The following is a 20,333-nucleotide window of genomic DNA, read 5'->3' on the forward strand; positions in this document are numbered from 1 at the left end:
ACATTAGAATATATTACACCCTCTCCCCCCCCCCCCCCGGTTATACTACAGGCAATTAATTACACTAATAGCTTTCAGTGCAGCAAACCCCGAAACAGCAACGCGGATGCAATTCAAAATATTTTCGGCAAGAAACACCCGAGCATGTGCGGAGCCTCTGTGGGCATCAGATCTCAGACCAAGATGGCTTTTACACCCTCAAAAATCACTGTGGCAGCTTTGAGATAAATGAAATTACAGACAGTATTTAAAAATAAGCGCATCCTTGAGGTTCAACAGCCGACAAGCTCAATCCCGTTGCAATCTTTTGATTGCACGTCTTCCTCACAGACCTTGGGTCACCATCGTAGGGTGATTCTTTTCTAGTTTTCCTTGTTGCTGTCTCATATATTTTTTTATTATTATTATCACAATCCATCGGCTGCAAAAAGCTGTTTGCCGTCATCCCGTGCGGAAAGCAGCGTGCATGGAAACACAGGGCTGGGGTCTGACAGCAGCAGTTTCGGGATGACTCTCCCACCTTTGCTGCATGACGTGGATGAGCCGATGGTTTCATCTTCTGCAGTGCAGCAAGAGCCACGTGCCTTTATAATACCGGTTTTAAAGGTAAAAATCAGCCTAAACAGAGATTAGTCCGTCTATCATGGGTGCAAAGGAGCACGCACCATACTTACAAAAGCAATACACTGTGCATTGAGGCCCCAGAAAACTATGGCTTGGTCCCAACCTGGGAGATACTGAGGAGCTTCCTAAATCTTTAATTATAACCACCTCTTTTAATGGCACTGGATGTAAAAGCAGGGATGATATAAACACAGAATTATAGAATCATTAAGGTTGGAAAAGACCTCTAGGATCATCTAGTCCGACCGTCAACCCAACACCTCCATGCCTACTAAACCATGTCCCGAAGTGCCACATCTACACGGTTTTTGCACTCCTCCAGGGATGGTGACTCCACCACCTCTCTGGGCAGCCCCTTCCAATGCTGGACCACCCTTTTCGGTGAAGAAATTTTTCCTAATATCCAATCTAAACCCCTCCTGATGCAACTTGAGGCCATTTCCTCTTGTCATATCGCTAAAGCAATGCCTGCGTATAGACACCTCTAGTTGTAATTTATTCATTTCTTTTTGAATATTTCTTCTCTGTCATTCAGCCATCCCCATCAGCGAGGGCTCCAATCCCATCTGTAAAATGGGTTTCCACAATTTACCTACAGGTAAGAGTGAAATTAAGCAAATCAAGGCAAAAAACAAGCAAAAAACCCCTCAAGGCCCAAGAAACAAGGGGACGCAAAGCGTTGGATTAAAGAAACAATCCCAGCAGGAGTAATCCTGCTTTCCACTGCACTCCCAGCAGCTGCAGTTGCTGCCTGGTGGGAATTGGTTTTTCTCGTCGTAATTCAGTATTTGAGCACGCGGATTTCGGAGGCACCGGGATCCCAGGTTTGATTGGAGTTACGTTGCCGGTGGAAATGCTGGCAGTGCAACCACGTCGATTAAGACCTGCTAGCTTCAAGCCTGGGGTCTTCTTCACGTGGTTAGACCAGAAGGCGGATGCAATTAGGCTGCAAATAGAGTTTATTGGGTTCGGTAATAGAGAATAAAGAGAAAGGTGCAGGCAGAGAGGGAGGGCTGGAGGGACGGGGGTTGGAGGGGAGAAGGTGGAGGCAAGGCTGGAAAGGAGGGTGGGGAGTGGAGTAGCCGGTGGGATTTGGGGCGTGAATTTGGGATTTGGGACCGAGCGTTAGGAGGCACGGCCGGCCTTACAGCAAAAGTGGGTTGGGGGGGTTGCGTTCGGTTTAGTTTTGCAGCTGCAAGCCCGCAATGAAACATGAAAAAAAACCCCAGCCAAAATAAAATAATAAAGTTTGTGTACGTGCACGGCTGTGACGCACGCGTGCGTTTGACTTTATCCATAAAAACCCCGCAGGGAGGGGAAAGGGGTTCAGCAGCCGGGCAATGCAAGAGCTCATTAAAGATCCGTGCGTGCGTTTGTGCACGCGTGTGCACACGTGTATGGGCGGGGGCATAGAGGTGTTTAGGTCTGTGTGCACACGTGTGCTTGCGCATCTGTATGTGTGTATATACGTGTGTCTGTGCGCACAAGTGCGTATGTGCACGTAAATGTGCGTGCAAATGTCTGCATGGATGTCTGTATGTAGGTAGGCACAAGCGTGCGTGCAAGAATGTATGTATGCGTGCACACGTACGCATGTGCGAGTATCTGTGCACGTGTGTCCACCTACGTGCAAGTATGTGCACGCACATGTGTGTATGTGTATCTGAGGGCACATCTGTATGCAGGTATGTGCGTGCATGTGCGTGTGCATGCACAAGGATGTGTTTGTGCACACGTACGTCTCTGCATATGCGTGGGTATGTTGCACATGTGTGTGTGCTGGTGTACATGTGAGTATGTGTCGATGTGCCTGCATGTGTTCCTGTTTGCATGTGTGAGCGCATGCGTGTGCAAATGTGTATGCACGTGTGTGCTGTGAGTGTGTGCATGTGTAAACAAACATATTAGTGTGCACATGTGTATGCACATGTGTGTGCATATGTGTGCATGAATATGTGTGTGCAGGCGAATGTCCATGCACGTGTGTGCAGGCATGCGGCTGTGTGTGCATGTACATGTGTGTTTACGCACATGTGCATGTGCATGCACTTGCGTGCACACATTTGCATGCATGTGTGTGCCCACATTTGTGCATATAGATGCGCATATGTGTGATTGTGCATATGTGTGGTTGTGCATGTGTGTGTATGTGTCCATGTGTGTGCATGTGTGCACGTGTGTGCATGTGTGCATACACATGGGAGCATACAAGTGTGTGCATATGTGTGTGTGTGTGTGTGTGTGTGTGTGTGCACACGTTCATATGTTCATATGCATGTGTGCAGCATGCATGTGTGTGCTCGCATATGCACGTTTGTGTGCATGTGTGATTGGATGTGTGTGTACATGCGTGTGCATGTGTGTGCTTGCATATGCACATTTGTGTGCATGTGTGTGGATGTGTGATTGGACATACGTGTGTGCATGTGCACGTGTGCAGGTGTGTGCATAGGTGTGTGTATGCAGAGGTGTGCTTACGCATGTGCATATATGCATGTGCATGTGTTTGTGTATGCATATGTGCACATGCAGTGTGCGCATATGCGTGTGCAAGCGTGAGCACAGCTCTGCATGTGCATCGTGTGTGTGGATAGCCACGTCCAGCTGTGTGCGTTCATGTGTGTGCATGTGTTCGTATTTATGTCTGTGCGCATGTCTGCACGCATGCATCTGCGTGCACATGTGTGCTTGCATACGTGCATGCATGTGTGTGTCTGTGTGCACATCTGTGCACGTGGGTGCATTTTTACGATTGCCCATGTGCATGCATTTGTGCATCTGTGTACAGGTGTGAGCGTACATGCATGTGTTTGCTTGTGCACGTATACGTGTGCATTCATGTGTGTGCATATCTGTGTGCAGGTGCGTGTGCAAGTGTGTGTGCATATGCATGTACTTATGTGAGTGAATGTAAGTTTGTGCATGTGTGTTTGTGTATGTGCATGTGCCTGTGTGCAAATGTGTGTGCATGCACGTGTGGTGTGTGTACCCGTGTGAGTGCACACGTGTGTGCATGTGCACATATGTGCATGCGTGTTCACATATGTCTTTGCATGCGTATTGCATATATATGCACAGGTGTGTGTGTGACCACGTACATGTGTGTTTGTGCAGGTATGTGTGCCTGCGTGTGTGCATAGCCACGTGCAGGTGCGTGTGCACGTTGAGTGTGCATGTGTGTGAATGTGTGCGCATGTATATGTGCGTGGACACGTGTGCCCGCGCGCGCTGCCATGCATTTGTATGCATGTGTGTACGTCTGCATGCGTGCATCTGTGCGGGCTTGTGTATGTGCACGCGTGTGCACGCATCTGTGTGCGTGTCGCTGCATGTATGCAGTGGTACGTGTGTGTGCATGTGTGTGCATATCTGCATGTGGGGGCAGCTGTGTGACTGCATGTGTGTGCGTGCATGCATGGGCGTGCCCTGCACGTGTGCGTGCACCTGTGTGACCGTGCACGCGTGTGCGTGCAGGTGTGTGACCGTGCACACGTGTGCGTGGAGCTGTGTGACCGTGCACGCATGTGTGTGCATGCATGGGCGTGCCTTGCACGTGTGCCTGCAAGTGCGTGACCGTGCACGCGTGTGCGTGCATGCCCGCGCGTGCCCTGCACGTGTGCGTGCAGGCGTGTGACTGTGCACGCCTGCGAACGCATGCACGGGCGCGCCTTGCACGTGCGTGTGCACAAGCGCGCGCGCACAGGCGCGTGCACGCCCGTGCAAGCGTCCACGGGCGCAGCCCTCCGCACGCCTGCCTGCCGGCGCATGCGCACGTACGCGTGCCCGGGCGTGCGCGTGCAGGTGTGCGCTCACGCGTGTCTCCCCCCTCCCCCCCGCCCCGCGCCAGGCTAGCCCCGCCCCCCGCCGGCGAGGCCCCGCCCCCCCGCGGGGCGTGTCCCCGCCTCCGCCCCGCCCTCCCTGCGTGCGGCCGCGGGTGCGGTGCGGCGCGGAGCGGGTGCGCTCCTCGCGCGGGGCCGCCATGGCGTGGCCCTGCATCACCCGCGCTTGCTGCATCGCTCGCTTCTGGAACCAGCTGGATAAGGCGGACATCGCCGTCCCTCTCGTCTTCACCAAGTACTCGGAGGCCACCGAGCAGCCCGCCGCCCCCGCGCCTCCCCCGCGCCCCGCCGCCCCCATCGATACCCAGCCCGGCGGCGAGGCGGCGGGGGAGCCGGCTCCCGGTCCCGCCCGGCCCGGCCCGGCGCCGCACGCCTCTCCCCCGGCCGACTCGGTGATGCGACACGACTACAAGCCCTGGAAGGTGCAGCGGCCGGAGCCGAGTTGCAAACCCAAGAGCGAGTACCAGCCCTCGGATACCCCCTTCGAGAAGGAGACGCAGTACCAGAAGGATTTCCGTGCCTGGCCCATCCCCAAGCGGGGTGACCATCCCTGGATCCCCAAACCGGGACCGTCCCCCGTCCTCGCCCTGGACCGCGGTTCCCCGGAGAAACCAGCTCAGGAGAAGCGACGGAAGGTGCTCCCCGGTCCCGAGAAGAAGGAGGAAGACCCCGAGGTGGAGGATGAGCATCCCAAAGCGGTGCGAGCCGGGGAGGGGAGAGAGAAGGGTCGGAAGAAGGCGGAGGAGGCGGGCGGGCAGCCGGCGGAGGCGGGCAGGGGCAGGGCGGCCGCCGATGCTCTCAACAGGCAGATCAAGGAGGAGGTGGCGGCGGGGGTCAGCTCGTCCTACAGGTAAGACCCCCCTCCCCAACCCCATCCCCATCCCCAACTCGCCAGCCCTTCTCCGGTCCCCTCTTGCCCGTCCCCGGGAAGGGACATCCCAGCCTGGGAGTTGGGTGAAGGCGGCTTTGAAACATTTCGGGGGGGGGGGGGGGGGGGGTGCTGGTGTCCTTAAAATTCCCCACCCCTCTGGGTGTCGTTGATGGGGCGTGGGTAGGTGCTGTGCAGGTCGTGAATCCGCGGGTCCTTTTTGCCGGGTGGGTTTGGAGCAGGTTCGGGTGTCCGTGTCCTCCCCGTCGTCCCCCCCCCCATCTTAAAATTCAGAGACACCCACCGCCGGCTTGGCTTTCGGCAGGGGGAGGTTTGGGTGGCTTCCCTGGGATGTCCAAGTCGCTGCCGGTCCCTTCCAAACGCATCCCTGGCAGCCCAGCAACCCACCCGCGATGCAACGCACCCGAAGGACCAGCACCAGCATCGCTGCATCCCGGGGGTCCCACGGGCGAGTGGGGTACCCCACGCGCGGGAGGGTCCCACGCAGCATCCCAGGCCGGCAGCATCCCCCAGACAAAGCATCCCGGGGACGCGGCGGGATGCGGGTGACGCGCGTCCTAGGCCGCTTGGGTGGGGCAGCCTTTGGATGCTGCCATGTTTAACGCAGCACGGTGGGGGGGTGGCACATCCCTCTGTGTGTGTGTGTGTCCCCCATCATCCCCCCACCCCGGCCTGGAAAGGGGTGCCCTTATTTCACTCCAGGAAGAGACCCCCTTTGGGATTCGGAGCGCGAAACTCCTTGCCGCGCGATGCTGCTGTTATTTTGCGCTGAGCGAAGGGGTTGGATGTGTTGGGAATGCAAAACAAAAGTGATGGGGTGGCTGCCCTGCACGTACATTTGCAAGGAGGATTTGCTGCGATTGTGTTTTCCAGAGCTTTCTTTGGCAGAGCCCACCGCCGCTGGGGTGGAGGTGGCGGAGAGAAAAGCTGGTGGGGTTTGTTGTGACAAAAGTGTAACCGCAGCCTTTTTGCTTCTCCCCGTACATGTGAATGCCAAGGTGTTTGTGCCGTTCCAAGAGTGATTGATTTTCATCCCTAGGGAGACTTAGAGGTGACACCCTGCCGTCAAACAGGTAGCAAATTCATGCAGATTTAAAATGAAGCTGGGATTTGACTCCTCTGTCCCACCGGTGACTGTGTGGCACGGCAGAGTTGGCAGTCGTCTCCTTTCCTATGTCCCTGGGTGGGAAACGGTTCAAGCAGCGAGATTTTGATTTTTGCCGTAGTTTGGTGTCAGCTCTGGCTCTTGCTGGGGATGCGAGTGATGCCGTGGGCTCAGGTGCATCCAGGTGTGATGGTGGTGGTCGGCTGAGCGGTGAGAAAACAGCCAGGGATTTTTTGGAGGGTGTGGGGAAAGGGTTTTCCAGAAGTGACACAGTCCTTTAATCCGCTTTGGCCAGCCGTGATTTTTGACTCAGGTTTTTGTCTGGTCATCTTCCACAGTCTGGGCTCACGTCAGTGATGGCAGGACTAAGGCAGAAAGCTGTCCTAGAGCTGGAGAGCTGTTTCGTTGCTCTCTTCCACTGGTGCAAAGGATAATTAGGCTTATTTACTTGCATATTTAAAAGCAGATTGCTCACCTTCCCATCCCTCCAGGCTGCTCCAGCAAATTCATTCGGCCGCTGTTGCAGCAGGGCTGGCTGGGCTGGGTTTCCTCCCCAAGCAAAGGGGTTGGGTCAGCTCCAATATTAAACCTAAGAGGAACTTGAAGGCTTCAGCCCTCCCTGTGTTGCTTTTGATCTTTCAGGGCACCCTTAGGGCTTCTGTTTTCCCTTGGGTCCTCATCCGCTCTCCCACTTCCATGTCTTTCTTCCTTGCAGCATATTGCAAGAGAAGTGTTTGCTCTGACGCTCAGCCCTGGAACATAAGCGCCTCTTCATTAATGCATAAGTGATGTTGTGGCTAATTGTTCTCATTTCTGTTCAAATTAGGCATCTTTTAAGTGTTATTTATTGTTTGGGTTCTTTTTAAAAGCCAAATTCTCCAAATCCTTATTACTGTCAAGAACCTTGCTGCTCACAGGAGTCCCTATTGGGTGGGTTTCAAACATCTCCAAGGATGGAGGCTCCACAGCCTATATGAACAGCCTTCTGGGCCACCCAGCAGCCAAAATTCTCTCCTGGTGACCTTTAGCTAGAGAGGAGCAAGGATGGCTCACGTGGGGCTTGTCCTCCTTGGCTTTTGCTGTGCTTGTGCATGGGTGAAGGCTCCCCAGCAGCAGGGAGCAGGGGGAGATTTTCTTACGCTCCTCTGCCACCACTGCCACTCAGCGTAATGTGATGCTCCAAGGCTGGGAAACAATTCCTTGGTGAAACCAAGGAGCTCGCTGGTAATGGTTTTTAAATTTGCTCTGTCCCCTTGAGTATTATTTACAGGTGAGGGAACAGAGCATGGGATAGAGTAAGCAGCTCGCCCAAGGTCATCAGGGAAGTCCATGCTAAAGGGAGGAATTCTCTTTTCGAACCTCTTTATGCCAAGACAAATTAATATTGCAGAGACCGTGTGCCTGTGACCTCCTCCCAGGTCTGCCCGGACCTACAGAGCAGGGGCGGTGCCCGGCGGTGGAGGATGGAGGCTACTCCCAGCCCGAGGGATGGAGGATTTGTTTGCATTAGCGTTTGAGCCCAGAAGTCTTCAGCGAGGCCAGAGCAGCAATGGCAGGGCTGTGCATGTCTGCGAGAGACTGCCCGTGCCCAGAGATCCTACAGAATAAATAGGATTTATTTATATTATTTTATGTATTTTATGTATTTTATGTATTTTATGTATTTTATGTATTTTATGTATTTTATGTATTTTATGTATTTTATGTATTTATATATTTATATATTATTTATATTTATTATTCATAGTGTTTAGATTTACATTATTTATATTTATGTATTTATTAAATATTAATTTATAGAGAGGATTTATTTATGTACTTATGCCCAGATGAATTCCCTTGGCAAACCCAGGGGAACAGTGGGAGGACATGCTCATTCCTAATGGTTTCCAAAAGTTAAGTGACTTCCATGGCAAGATCTGGTTTGAAGCCATCGACAGCAAGTAGGTTTGAAGGTGATCAAGTCGTGCATGATGGCATCTGTTTGCCGGTTAGTGCCCTGTGACTGTTCCTCTTTGGCTGTGGGGAAACTGAGGCAGAGGTGCTGAGTGACCTGCTGGAGGCCCTACACAATGCATCAGGGCTGGGGTCAGAGTGCAGCTCTGGAGCATCGTTCTCCTGTTTGCTGGTGTTCTTCTGCGGTCGAGGTGCTGGAAGCCACCGCTGTGTCCGGGTGTGACAGGGGTTCCAGCACCGAGGTGCTTCTTGCCTCAGTTTCCCTCCCCAAAGCACGTGTTGCCCAAGCAGCGCTACCGGGACAGGTTGCATCTCCCTTCACCCCCCCCTTCTCTGCAGTCCTGCTTCTCCTGGTGGCCTGTGGACCCTGAGGGACAAAGTAAGGACCGGAGCATCCTTCAGTGGGTAGGAATACCAGGTTTATGTGGCTGGCCTGACTTTTAGATAGGGGTCAGGACCCAGCCTGGGGGGCTTTTCAGCTCCTTGGAAAGCTGTTGCTGCTGGATGGAGCCTTTTCTTGTTCAATTCTCTGATGTCTCTTAGGAGGATCTGGTGGCATCATTGAGGACTTTATCCATATTGGGCCCAAGGGTGGCCCTGGTGACCCCAGTCCCTGGGTGCTTGGGAGGGGATTGTGCCCCTGAACTCCTGGAAGGGAAGGGCAGAGCTCTTCTCCCTGCTCTGCCGAAGGATGGAGCGGGCTGGGGTTGACCCTGGGGGTCTGGGAGCAGAGAGAGAGTAGGTGATGTGCGGACGGTGGTGGTTGCTGGTGGAAGGGGAACAATTAAGAGCACATTTGGCAAAAATGCAAGAAGGAATGAAGGTTTTCCATTTTTGTTTGAAAACGATGAAAAAGAAGTTAGAATTAGGTGTTTCCTGGGTGGTTTTTTTCCTTCTTCTTTGTCTTGCATTCTTCTCCTTTTATTACCTTTATTCCCTGAAGGAAAAAAGATATAAAAGGGAAAGGGGAAATTTCACCCCCTTTGCAGAGCGTCGAAATGAGTAGTAAGGCGATGAATTTTCCCCAGAGAAGTAATATTGCGAAACCTAGTTTTCAAGTTCTTCACCAAAAAGAGATCTTTTTTTTTCTTTTTTACCAAAGCAATTATTTTTTTCCCCCACCAATTTCCTTTCTTATCAGAGGAAACAAAACAAGAAAGGCTTCAATGGAAAATTTTGGACTGCCTCTAGTATTAATGAATTGCCTGTTGCTAATGTTCTGTCATTCATCTCAAGCCCTGGAGGTACTAAAGATGTGGAGCAAATGAGAATTTGTAGTAGCTATAGAGATGAATGAGTCAGTGCTGGAGACTTGCTGTGTGTTTTTTTCTGAGAAACAGAGGAGCTAATTTAGGGTGGGATGTCCACGCAGGAGGGCTGGAGCAAGCTACGTGAGGGCGGGGGGGATTCATACTCTGTCATTATAGCTGTGGAAATGTAGGGCTGGAAGCACCTCCCAGGATCATCTGGTCCACATCTCATTTCTGGGGAAGGGGATGATGTATCTAGACCACACTAGGTTGACTTTATCTAACCTGTTCTTGAAAACCTCCAGTGGAGAACATGTCCCATCTTGGTGAGACACTCCGTAACACTGCTTGTGCTGTCAGGTGTGCCAAGCTTGGTGGGAAATTTTCCGTTGCCTTCTGAAATTTCTGATCAGATCCGTAGGCTGGGTCTGTATTAGTAAATTAAATGGTTCCAGGACACGTTCCTGGGCATGGGAACCTGATCATCTGCACGCTTCAGTTGTTGAAACAGTCCCTAGCCCGCTTCCCAGGCCAAGGACTGATCCCAACAAGCAGTTTGGGTGCAACCACCTTGGTTTGGGGCTTAAAGGGGTTTAATAGTGTAAGTGAGGGCTGGCCCAGGCTCCAGTGCCAGAGAACGTTCCTGGGCAGATTTCATTTCCTAATGTCATTTCAGCTATGAACTCCGAATCTGGATGAGAGTGCCATTACAGTAACCCATCTAGGCAAATGGATCCAACTTTGCTCTCAGCTGGAAGGGAAGGGGCAGGATAAAGCATCCTTCCATCCAGAAAAGGCTGTTCAGAGAGGTGTTTGGCAGCTTTGGCTAAGGCTAAGCACTGGCTCAGCAGTTACTTGGTACGTACCTTTAGCAGCAGGAGGAGACACGACATCTGCTGATACCACAAGGACCAGTTGTATGAGTATGTAATAACCATGCGTGGAGGAAGCCCTTGTATTTACTAAGACACGAAGAGGATGGAGATGGGTGTTGCAGACAGGCAGCTGTCCTGCCACACTCTGCGTCTTGATCTCCCCTGGATATACTCCACCAGCTGAGAAAGGCTGGTGGTATCTCCAAGTTGAAGATACTTAGTAGTATCTCCAAGTTGGAGTATTTGCCAACATATTCCCTGCAATCACATTGAGGTAGACAATATCCAGCCTCAAAAGCCAACTGGGAGCTGCTCAGCAGTGTAGGCAATCCTGAATTGTGCTGCTTCGACTGCGTGCAAGCCGGAGCTGGGTTGTGCGTGGCGTAGGACGGGGTTGAGCAGGAGGAAGAGATGGAGGTGGCATTCAGGTGATGGAGTCAATGTACTCGAGCAGTTTTGCCTCTGCTCCTGCTCAGCTGTGTCACCTCAGCAGGGACCTTTAGGCACATAGGACTGGATGGGACCCTCTGCACCAGGAAGTCCAATGATTTAGTTTGTTATTTAGTCTTTACAAGTAACACCTGAGGCTCTGTCTCAGAAATAGGGAATTTTTAGTTGCACGATGTCAGCTGGAAGGATGTGCCAAGACCTCAGTCTCTGAGGTTTGCAAACCATCTCAGATGATTTGCAACCATCGTCTAATTTCCAGTCTGAGTCAATGGAAAGGTTATAGTTTGCTGTTTGGTTGGCACTGGGTTACTTTGTGCTTTTCTCCTATCTGGAGGTCGCTGCTCAGTGTCTCCAAGTGCAGCATCCCCATTGTTTGGCTCTGTAGCTAGCAAGTCAAAGTTTTTTAGTCTCCTTTTTACTCCCTGCATCAACCATTTCTCTCCAGCTCTTCCTAGATGAAATCACTGTTTCTTAAACACAGATGCAGACTGTTGCCCTTTGGAGATGAGGTTCCCGTCTTGCTGAGACTCCCATGTCACGTTTGTGGGCATCAAAGATGCATTATGAATCCCTCACTTACCCTTTGATAACCAGGATCTCCACATCGTTCTCCTCCTTAGGCGATTCCAGCCATGGAGCTCCCATCCTATAGCAAAAAATCCTGGTGATTAGTACCGAGACTAGAATTTAGTACTAATAATTTTCATCCCATTTTGAACACGGTAGTCAAGGTCAATCCCTTTCTTCCTCTGTGATATCCTGATCCTCCTTTGTATTGGTGCTGCCTACAACGTTGTGTCATTAGGAGGTCTCATCAGTGTTGCCCTACTTTTTTTGTGCCAAAGTCAACCTTAAAAATGTTAAACACTGCTAACCTCCTTCCAGGCTGCAGCTCAGCCTTCCAGCGCTCATCGTTGTCATTTCCCTTGCCCAGTTTCCCGTTCTGCTGATGTTCGTGTTCACTGGCTTAATTAGTAATTTCCCACGTGGCCCTGTTATCAGATGCTTTATTGAAACCAGATAGATTTTCACATTTCTTTTGTCTGCTAAGTCAGTTATCGTATCAAAGGACACGTCAAACATCTCCCCTTCTCCCCTCCCTGCCGTGTCTGTTTAGACCACCAGCTTCTCCTGGATGCAGGAGCAGGTGCTGTAGAGCAGACCCCACTTCCACTTGACGGCTTCAAGGTACCGCTGTAACACAAACAATAAATAAAGAGAAGAGGAGAGGGATCAGCTAATTTAGACAGCAGGACTTTCCCTGTCCTTCCTTTGCCAAATAAATCACAAACAGCCGTTGTAGATTTGTCTTCTCTCACATTCAGAGCATGACCTTTGCTTTTCCTGTCTCCTACCGGCTGAACAAGCCTTCGCTTTCTAAGTACTTCTGCACTCTATCGCCCATCGATCTTGCTTTTCTTTGCTCTTAGCTGAATGTATTCATAGCACGAATGCTGATACCTTCAGGTAAGCCTTGCTGTGCCGGGGCAAGAGGGTGGATGCTCTCCTGCTAGCATGACCATCAGCACCAGCCAGGAGGGGAAAGGCAGTTTTAGGAAAGTTGTATAGGATGGAAGTTTTATTTCTCTTGATTTATAACTCAGCATTCTGGATATCCTTCCGATGTCCTTTATATTTTTACATATATATATATGCATATATATGCACACACGCAAACCAAGCTGTTCACCAAGTTACTGCTTTAACCTCCAACTCATCTCTCCTCCCCAAGTCCAATGTTGCGGGTGTTATATAGCAAACACATTTTTCTTTCTATTAATAACTCCTTTTGCTCCAACGGTGCCTTCACCTGAAGGGACCCCGCAGCACTTTGCAAACGCAGCGTGCATACAGAGAGACTCCTGCTGCTTTGGGGACCCGGCTGCAAGCTGTGCTGTTGAGAGTACAAACCAGGGCGTTTTGGTGCTGGGAAGGTGGGGAGGCTGCTTTTTTTTTCTATTTTTAAATTTTTTAAATTTTTTTTTTTAATTTTTGGTGGAGCTGTCATTCAGTTTTGCAAAGGAGGATGCGTTTGAGGGATGTTCTCGGGTTGATGGGTGGGTTGTCTGAAACGATGTGCTGCTCACGCTTGGAAAGAAGGGGGCTGGCTCCAGTGGTAAAAATCACTTCATTCCCTGTAACACAAGCAGAATTACCTGGGGGTGAGGATATGGCCCTCGGGCAGCTGCCCCTGTCTGTGAGGATGCCAGCTGCACAAAAAGACACCTTGCAGAGGGAAACGTAACCAGCGGTCCGAGGGGAGCAGCTTGTTTCAGAACGTACTTCACAGCGCTGTGCAGTGGAGCAGGGAAGCAAATATTCCTGCTTCACAGCCCGGCTGGGGACGGTGCTGCTTGGTGCAAAACAAGCAGGTGATGAGCAGCGTGCCCTGTGCAGGGATGGACTGGCATTGGGGTACAGCCCAGGGACCCCAGCATCCCCATCCGTCTCCATCTGCGGGGACTCACCGTAGTCCCTCTTCCAGGCTGCAATTCAGGAGCACAAAATAATATCCCCGGCGGGGATTTTTATTTATCATTTTATTACCGTGGAAGCATCTCCCAGCTTGTCCTTGCTGCCAGCAGATTTGTAAAACCTTGCTGCTCGGCTGGTGCGTGGTTGCTTAACACTAGGCTTTACATTCATCTGGTTTTAACTCTAAAAATACCACCCCAGAGCTGTAAACGAACGATTTCAGCATCAGTTACTCCATCACCGCTGTACAGGGAAGGAAATCCAGGCTGTTGTGAGCCGAGGGCTGGCTCCCGGCAGCCCTGCATGCATCCGTAGGACTCTCTCTGACTGCAGCCAGCTTTCTCCTGCATGGCAACATCCTCCCCATGTCAATTAGCTCTTGCACCGTGTTTATCTGCCCAACCTTGCAGGTGCCGTCTTGGAAAGCGGCCAGAGATTTCTCACTGAAATACTTTGCAAGGTCGCTGGTGCCCTGCTCATGTTGCTTGGCTGCTGCTTTGCTTTTCTTGTTCTTTAAAAGGGTTGAAGGTATGTGGGGCTGTGCAGGTGCTTTGCTGCTTGTCTAGCTCAGAAAGGGGGGAAAAAAAATGAAGGTGGTGTTTAAAGAAAAGAGTGGCCTTCTGGAGTGGAGCTATATATTAATTGCAAATGGCAAGGTTATTCTGCTCGTAGAAATCAGTAGGGCTATTTCCAAGAGTGCTGGTGTTGGCACTGGGGTCTTAACTTAGCCCAAAGCCCAGATCAGATCTCCTTTCTCTCCCCAAAGACCTGCAGGACCTGCGTGCCCTCTTGCAGGATCCCTGCTCTCCTGCAGGATTAAAAGCTCACGCCCTGGAGTTGATGTCTCAGATTTCCTTTTCCACGCTCATCCCAGTCTTGCCTCCCCTTGAACAAGTTACGAACAATATCCTTCTTGTGGGACTTCTGTGTGTAAGGGCTAGTCGTCAATTAAATGGTGCTTATGCACAATTAATTATTACAGAATCACAGAAGCGTATAGGTTGGAAAAGACCTTTAAGATCATCGAGTCCAACCGTAAACCTAACACTACCAAGCCCACCACTGCACCATGTCCCTAAGCACCTCATCCAAACGTCTGTTAAATACCTCCAGGGATGGCGACTCCACCACTTCCCTGGGCAGCCTCTTCCAATGCTGGACAACCCTTTCGGTGAAGTAAAATTTCCCAATATCCAGTCTGAACCTCCCCTGGCGCAACTTGAGGCCGTTTCCTCTCGTCCTATCACTTGTTACTTGGGAGAAGAGAATTAGGTGAGTTAGTTAATGTTTTCCTCCACTTTGTCCTTTTTCTCCTGATTCCTTCCCATTAAATCAGCTCTAGAAGGTATCATGGCCACGTAGGTAGGCAGGAAGATGGGCAGATAGCTCGCCTCCCAAAGGAGGGGATCCAATCCATTTTTTCCAAAGCAAAGATGAGCAGACATCTTAGAAAGCATACATTTATGGGGAGCTGGACAGTTTGGGTTTTCCAGAAATCCAGTTAGACCAGCTAAAAACTTGGCTTGGAGAAGGTTGGAGCTGGCCAAGCCAGTGGGTTGCAGTAAAGAAACCTCAATTCTGTGTCTGGGTGCTGGGTGAATGGCAAGAGGAGAGGTTATCCGGACGGAGGAGGAGGAAATTCTTCAGGATCAGCCCTGATCGCTGAGCTTCAGGCTTCCTCCCACATTTCACTTTGCCTTTTACCTTGAAGGAGGCTGCGCATCTGCTCTCGGGCAGGCAGCTTTGCCTAAAAGAAATCAGTTCATCATGCTCTGATGGGCTGGAAACACAGGCAGGGACGTGAACCCTGACTGGTCCCATTCCCAAATTTGGGCAGCAGTGGGGCTGATGGTTGGTTTATTGGCTGAGACCTTCAAGGAGAAGCTGCAGGTGCCCTCAGGGTGCCATTTCACGGCAAAGGGAGGTCCCTTTCCCTTCTCACATCTACTTCAACTGTGGAGCTCCACCAGCCTGAGCCCCAGCGGGAGGTTGAAAGGATGCTCGGTATTTTGCAAACTCTTTTGCAGCCTGAGCCACGCTTTACTACCAGTGCAACAGAGCAAACTCTCTATCGGTGGAGTTCCTAAAACCAAGGGGGGAATGAGATGCAAAGGTCTGATTTCTCTGCTTTGCTGGATTTGTGGAGGCCAGCACGCTGGGTTGCAGATCAGGACTTCGACCATGCTTTTTGCTCTCATTATTCGGATATAAAATGGATGCGCAGAAGGTCTGAGACGGGGGAAGAAAGGGGAGGTCGGAGGTTGCCTGTGCAAGACCCTATGAAGGTATGGAAAGTCCTGGGTTGAATTTGCATGGGGCTAATGTGCCATGGCTGGGTGACAACCTCCCACCAGGTACCCCATGCATCCAGGGGACAAACACACCGGTCTCAGTCGAGCGGCAGAGCTTGTCGCGGTGTCAGCCAGTAGCTATGGCAACTCGCGCGGAGGATTCCCGGAGAGGGATGTGTTGGCAAGCAGCCCGGTGGAGGGAGGACACAAGGAAAACCACGTGTTCCCTCCGGGGAGCTGGGATGGGGTTTGGCAGCATCATCGTGCAGAGAGCGGGGGAGATGCTGTCGTTGAAAGTTGCGGTGCTTTTTCCTCCATCGGTGGGGTAAAAGCCTCTGGCAGCGCTGCGGCATTGCAGTGGCATTGGAGCAAAGCTCGGTGCAGGATGCTATAAGGGGAGAGGTGATTTCATTGCATCTTATAGAAATGCTCCCGTGGCTCTGTATAACCCACAAGGCTGGAAGGGTGTGCTGCGTTCGGCCGGTGTGATTTCTGGGATGACGTAGAACAAGTTATTTCAGCCATCGACTGAAAGCATCTCCAGAAAGCTAGCCAGCCTTTAGAGGAGATGCAAAGGTCCATCGCTTGATCCTGCCTCAGAGCGTGGGCTGAATTGGATGTTTTTTGAGGTTCTCTCCAACCCTGTTTGCCGTGATTCTCCTTCGTGCTTGTTCTGGGGTTGCTAACATGCTGATCCCTGTCCATGGAGGAAAAACAGGTTTCTCTTCTATATGACCAGTTGCAATTTGTCTTTCCCTGGCCGCTCTGAGAGCTGGAAACCCTCAGAAAACACAGGCACATCTGTTGCCTTAAAGGATGGTTTTCTGGTTGGGCTTCTGCTGGTACCTCTAGACACATCTGAAGTCGTGGTAGCACTTTTGGTCAGCTTTTGCAAAGCCTAGCTCCGGGAGTTAAGTGGTTATGGGAGGCCCTCAGCTTCAGTGTAGTCCAAGGGTCTTGCAGGGTGGTGCGATGTGCGAAGCTGGTTGTGAACAACTGGAAGATGTTTCTTTACACTCAACGTGCCGTTGCTGTGAGTTGCAGCCAGGCATGTCTGTCCAGCCCTTCCTATCTCAATGTTTGGTCTTCCAGTGGCTCTTCAGGCATGTCTAGTAGTCCATCAGTGGTGACATACACATCATCATCTTTTTCACACCCTGTTGGGGAGGAGGAATGCCGCCAGAAGTTAATGGTGGGATCTGGAAAGCAGGCTTTTGACCGTGTCACGCTGATGTTTGAAACTGAAGTTGGGTGGGAAGTCAAACTGGATGATGTGTAAAATTGGAAGGGAATGAGGATATGGTGCTTTTCTGTGAGACTTTTGACATGATGCAAAGCAAGAGGAAACAGAGGCTTGTATTGTAATTATGGCACGGAAAGGGCAAGGACATTGAAGGTGGTACGCTGCTGTACGAGCCGCTTCCATAGCCTCTTTGCTCTAATGTCAGGGGCAGCTATAAGCACTGAAATACATAGAGGATGTATTTTATTTTAAGGTCTCAAAATGCTTGCAAACAATTCTGATTTAACCTGGTCCCTGTTCTGGATTTCAGCAGACACCGTGTTCCAGCCCATATGAGTATTGCTTGGTGCAAGACCAGAGTCTGGTAGTGTCCAGGTTTGGGGCTGTGCCCTTGGTATAGAAGCTGCGTGGATGTGTTACGCAGAAGGTGAAATGAGGGGAATCACCCTGACCCCCACTGCTGTGCACACTCCATCCTTCTGAAATTTTACTTCACTGAAAGGGTTGTCCAGCATTGGAAGAGGCTGCCCAGGGAAGTGGTTGAGTTGCCATCCCTGGAGGTATTTAACAGACGTTTGGATGAGGTGCTTAGGGACACGGTGTAGTGGTGGGCTTGGTAGTGTTAGGTTTACGGTTGGACTCGATGATCTTAAAAGGTCTTTTCCAACCTATACGCTTCTGTGATTCTGCTGCCTTGGCAGATGTGGGGACATCCCTTGGGAAGCTGCAGAGGTGCTGCAGATGTGTTCAGAGCTTCTGCAGGGACAAATGAACCCGCCTCAATGCACCACGGGGCGAAAGCAGAGCTGTTGTGCTGCAACTGCATGGCTTGAAGCATGCCCAGGTGATCATATACTCATGAAATATGATATTGTAGGAAATTAGTATATAATGTTCAATGTAAGACCATATGGAAGAAGATATTTATTTACGGAATATATAAATAAGTTGATTTTTCCCCTTTCTTTCATAGATTTCATTCATTTACACTCACCCTATACTCAACTCACAGGTACCAACATGTCTGTGTTCAGGTGGTCTGGCCAGGACTACTGATGTGCAGTGCGTAGGCTAAGGGACACCAGCTTTTGAGCCCTCATTTAACCTCTTGGGTTTTTCTTGGCTGATGACTACAAACTCATTTTTGGACAGATCTTTTATATCACTTCGGGGTTACTGATCTCAGCATCATCCTCGGTAGCCCACTGATAGGACTCTCTGGAGCTCTAGAGACATCTCCCAAGAGCTTGATCCAAATCTCAGTGGAGTCAATGAAAAAAACCGCCTATACTCAGCTTGGAGCATGGATCCATTTCTGCATGAATATCAGGGTTTCAGCTAGCAATACTACTCACTTAGCTTCTGCATCACATGGACCCAGCATTGCCAGGTCGGAGAAGGGCTGAGGTCTGCTCAGGCTCACAGCACAGTGGAGACAAGGAGCTGTTTCATCCCTTCTGTATAGGACGCAACCTGCCTTAAATATCCCGCAAGCAATTTAAATTTACAATGCTACTTTCCTCCTGTAGTTGTAACTGGTACCTTACTGCCGTTAAGAGATTTTTAAGGGCAGAAAGGGACATTAGGACCATCCCATCTGAGTGCCTGTACAGCGCCGTATTTCATCCATATAATCTTGTGCTGAATCCTTCACTTGTGTTTGGCTAAATCGTTTTGCGTGCTGGAAATGGAATTCAAAGAGATCTTGACATATTGGAGAAATAGCCTGAAATAAATAAGAAGCAGTTCAGGAGAGGTGAGAGCAGGGGGTGTGTAGAGGTAGGAATCATCAGTGGTACCGGTGCAGATGGAACAGCTGGTGCAGGAGCAATTCTGCAGTGAATCACAAATCGGATGTCAGTTATGTTACTGCATTGCAAAAAAAATCATCAACCAACAAAAACACTCAAAAAAAAAAAATTAAAAGACTTTTGGGCAAGTAATGTACTGAGATATATATAGAGGAATTTGACATGTAAGATGTGACATCCTTCCACATTACTAGAGCCTCAGGTAGACTCTTTTATTCAGGTTTTGGCTTTATACTTCAGCATAGCTGTGGACCAGAGAAAGTCCTGAGGACACCCATTAGAGAGGTCAGGAGTGCAGAAGACATGGTTGTTGCAGAAAGCTGGAAAGTATTGAATGGTTTTGGATAGCGAACAGAGCGCCACAGAGAAATGGATAATTGTCTTTGCATATATGAAATATAATGGTCCATTGGCATGCTCGAACCCGCTGTAGTCGCAGTCAAGAGGAGCAAGACTTGATGTTGGAAGTTAAAAATGTACTAAGGGATGTTGTGCATCTCTGGAGATGCCAACAGGATATCTCCACAGTCCCTCTCTTTGAAACTAGGAAAAAAATAAGTCATTACCATTCATTCCCTGCATTGATTTTCTGTCTGCAGTGACCTTGGTGCTGCTTGCTTTTCTTTATGCTCCCCAGGGCACTGGTTGGATCAAGCAATTATAGTTTTAATAAAAGATGCCTGGCTGTATGCATGATGCCATTTGATTCATATTATCTTGATGGCTTCAGCTGATCCTCAATCATTACCCCGCTACCCTCTCTCCTCCCTGCCATGCTCCTGGTCCTTTATCCCGTGTTGGGGTCCGACTGTTGGAGTCCTGTCCCATGTTGGACCTTGTGTGTCTTTGCAACCAAGACCCAATAACCCATTAGTGGGCTCGAAGCCTGCTAACGTGTGTGCGTAGCTGGTGATTTGAAATCAAAAGCATTATCGCTTGACAGCAGAGATTAATACGGGACCGCTGACCCTGCCCTGCCTGGCTGCAAACTGCCGCACGGGGAGAGCTTGCACAGACGCGAGAGCAAGCTCCATGTGGATATCACAGAGATCGATGGAAAAAGCCCTACCATTCAGGGCAGGATCAGGATTTGATCCGACAGAGCAGAGGAAGCATCGAGTGCAGCCAAGAATCGCCTCTTTTAACTGCTTTAGCTTTGCTTTCAGCAGAGAAAACCCAACGTGACAGCTTCAAGGCATTTTCCCCGCCCTCCTTCGGGTTGATTTTTCTCTTGGCTGGAATGTTAGTAATTCATTTTTTGTAATGCAATATTTAATTATTACTTAATATAAACATTTTATGAACTGTTACAAGGGGTGAATTATTTATGGGAGGGGAAGGAGTGCTTTTTCTGAGCCTTTCTGCTCTGTCTGTCGCAATAAATATCAATCTAGGAGTGTGTTTAAAACATGCATGCTCTGCCTGGGAGACAAGAACAGTGCCGCCTTCTCTCGTCTCGTCTCTCAATTAAGTACCTGCTTAATACATTTGTCCCTAGCATACTTCATTTCTCATTTAAGCTTGG

The 20,333-nt window shown here is 50.2% G+C and overlaps 1 protein-coding gene across 1 annotated transcript in view; it reads left to right on the forward strand.

Moving 5' to 3' along the window:
- Positions 1–4,603: 4,603 nt before the first annotated feature.
- The window catches only part of MAP6 (microtubule associated protein 6), a 32,453-nt gene continuing 16,723 nt past the window's right edge, over positions 4,604–20,333 (forward strand). Inside the window, exon 1 of the mRNA XM_072855414.1 lies at positions 4,604–5,313. Within this exon, the coding sequence (XP_072711515.1) occupies positions 4,604–5,313 (710 nt within the window). The remainder of the gene's footprint in view (positions 5,314–20,333) is intronic.

Source organism: Ciconia boyciana, chromosome 1 (assembly GCF_034638445.1).
Source record: "Ciconia boyciana chromosome 1, ASM3463844v1, whole genome shotgun sequence".
Lineage (NCBI taxonomy): Eukaryota > Metazoa > Chordata > Aves > Ciconiiformes > Ciconiidae > Ciconia > Ciconia boyciana.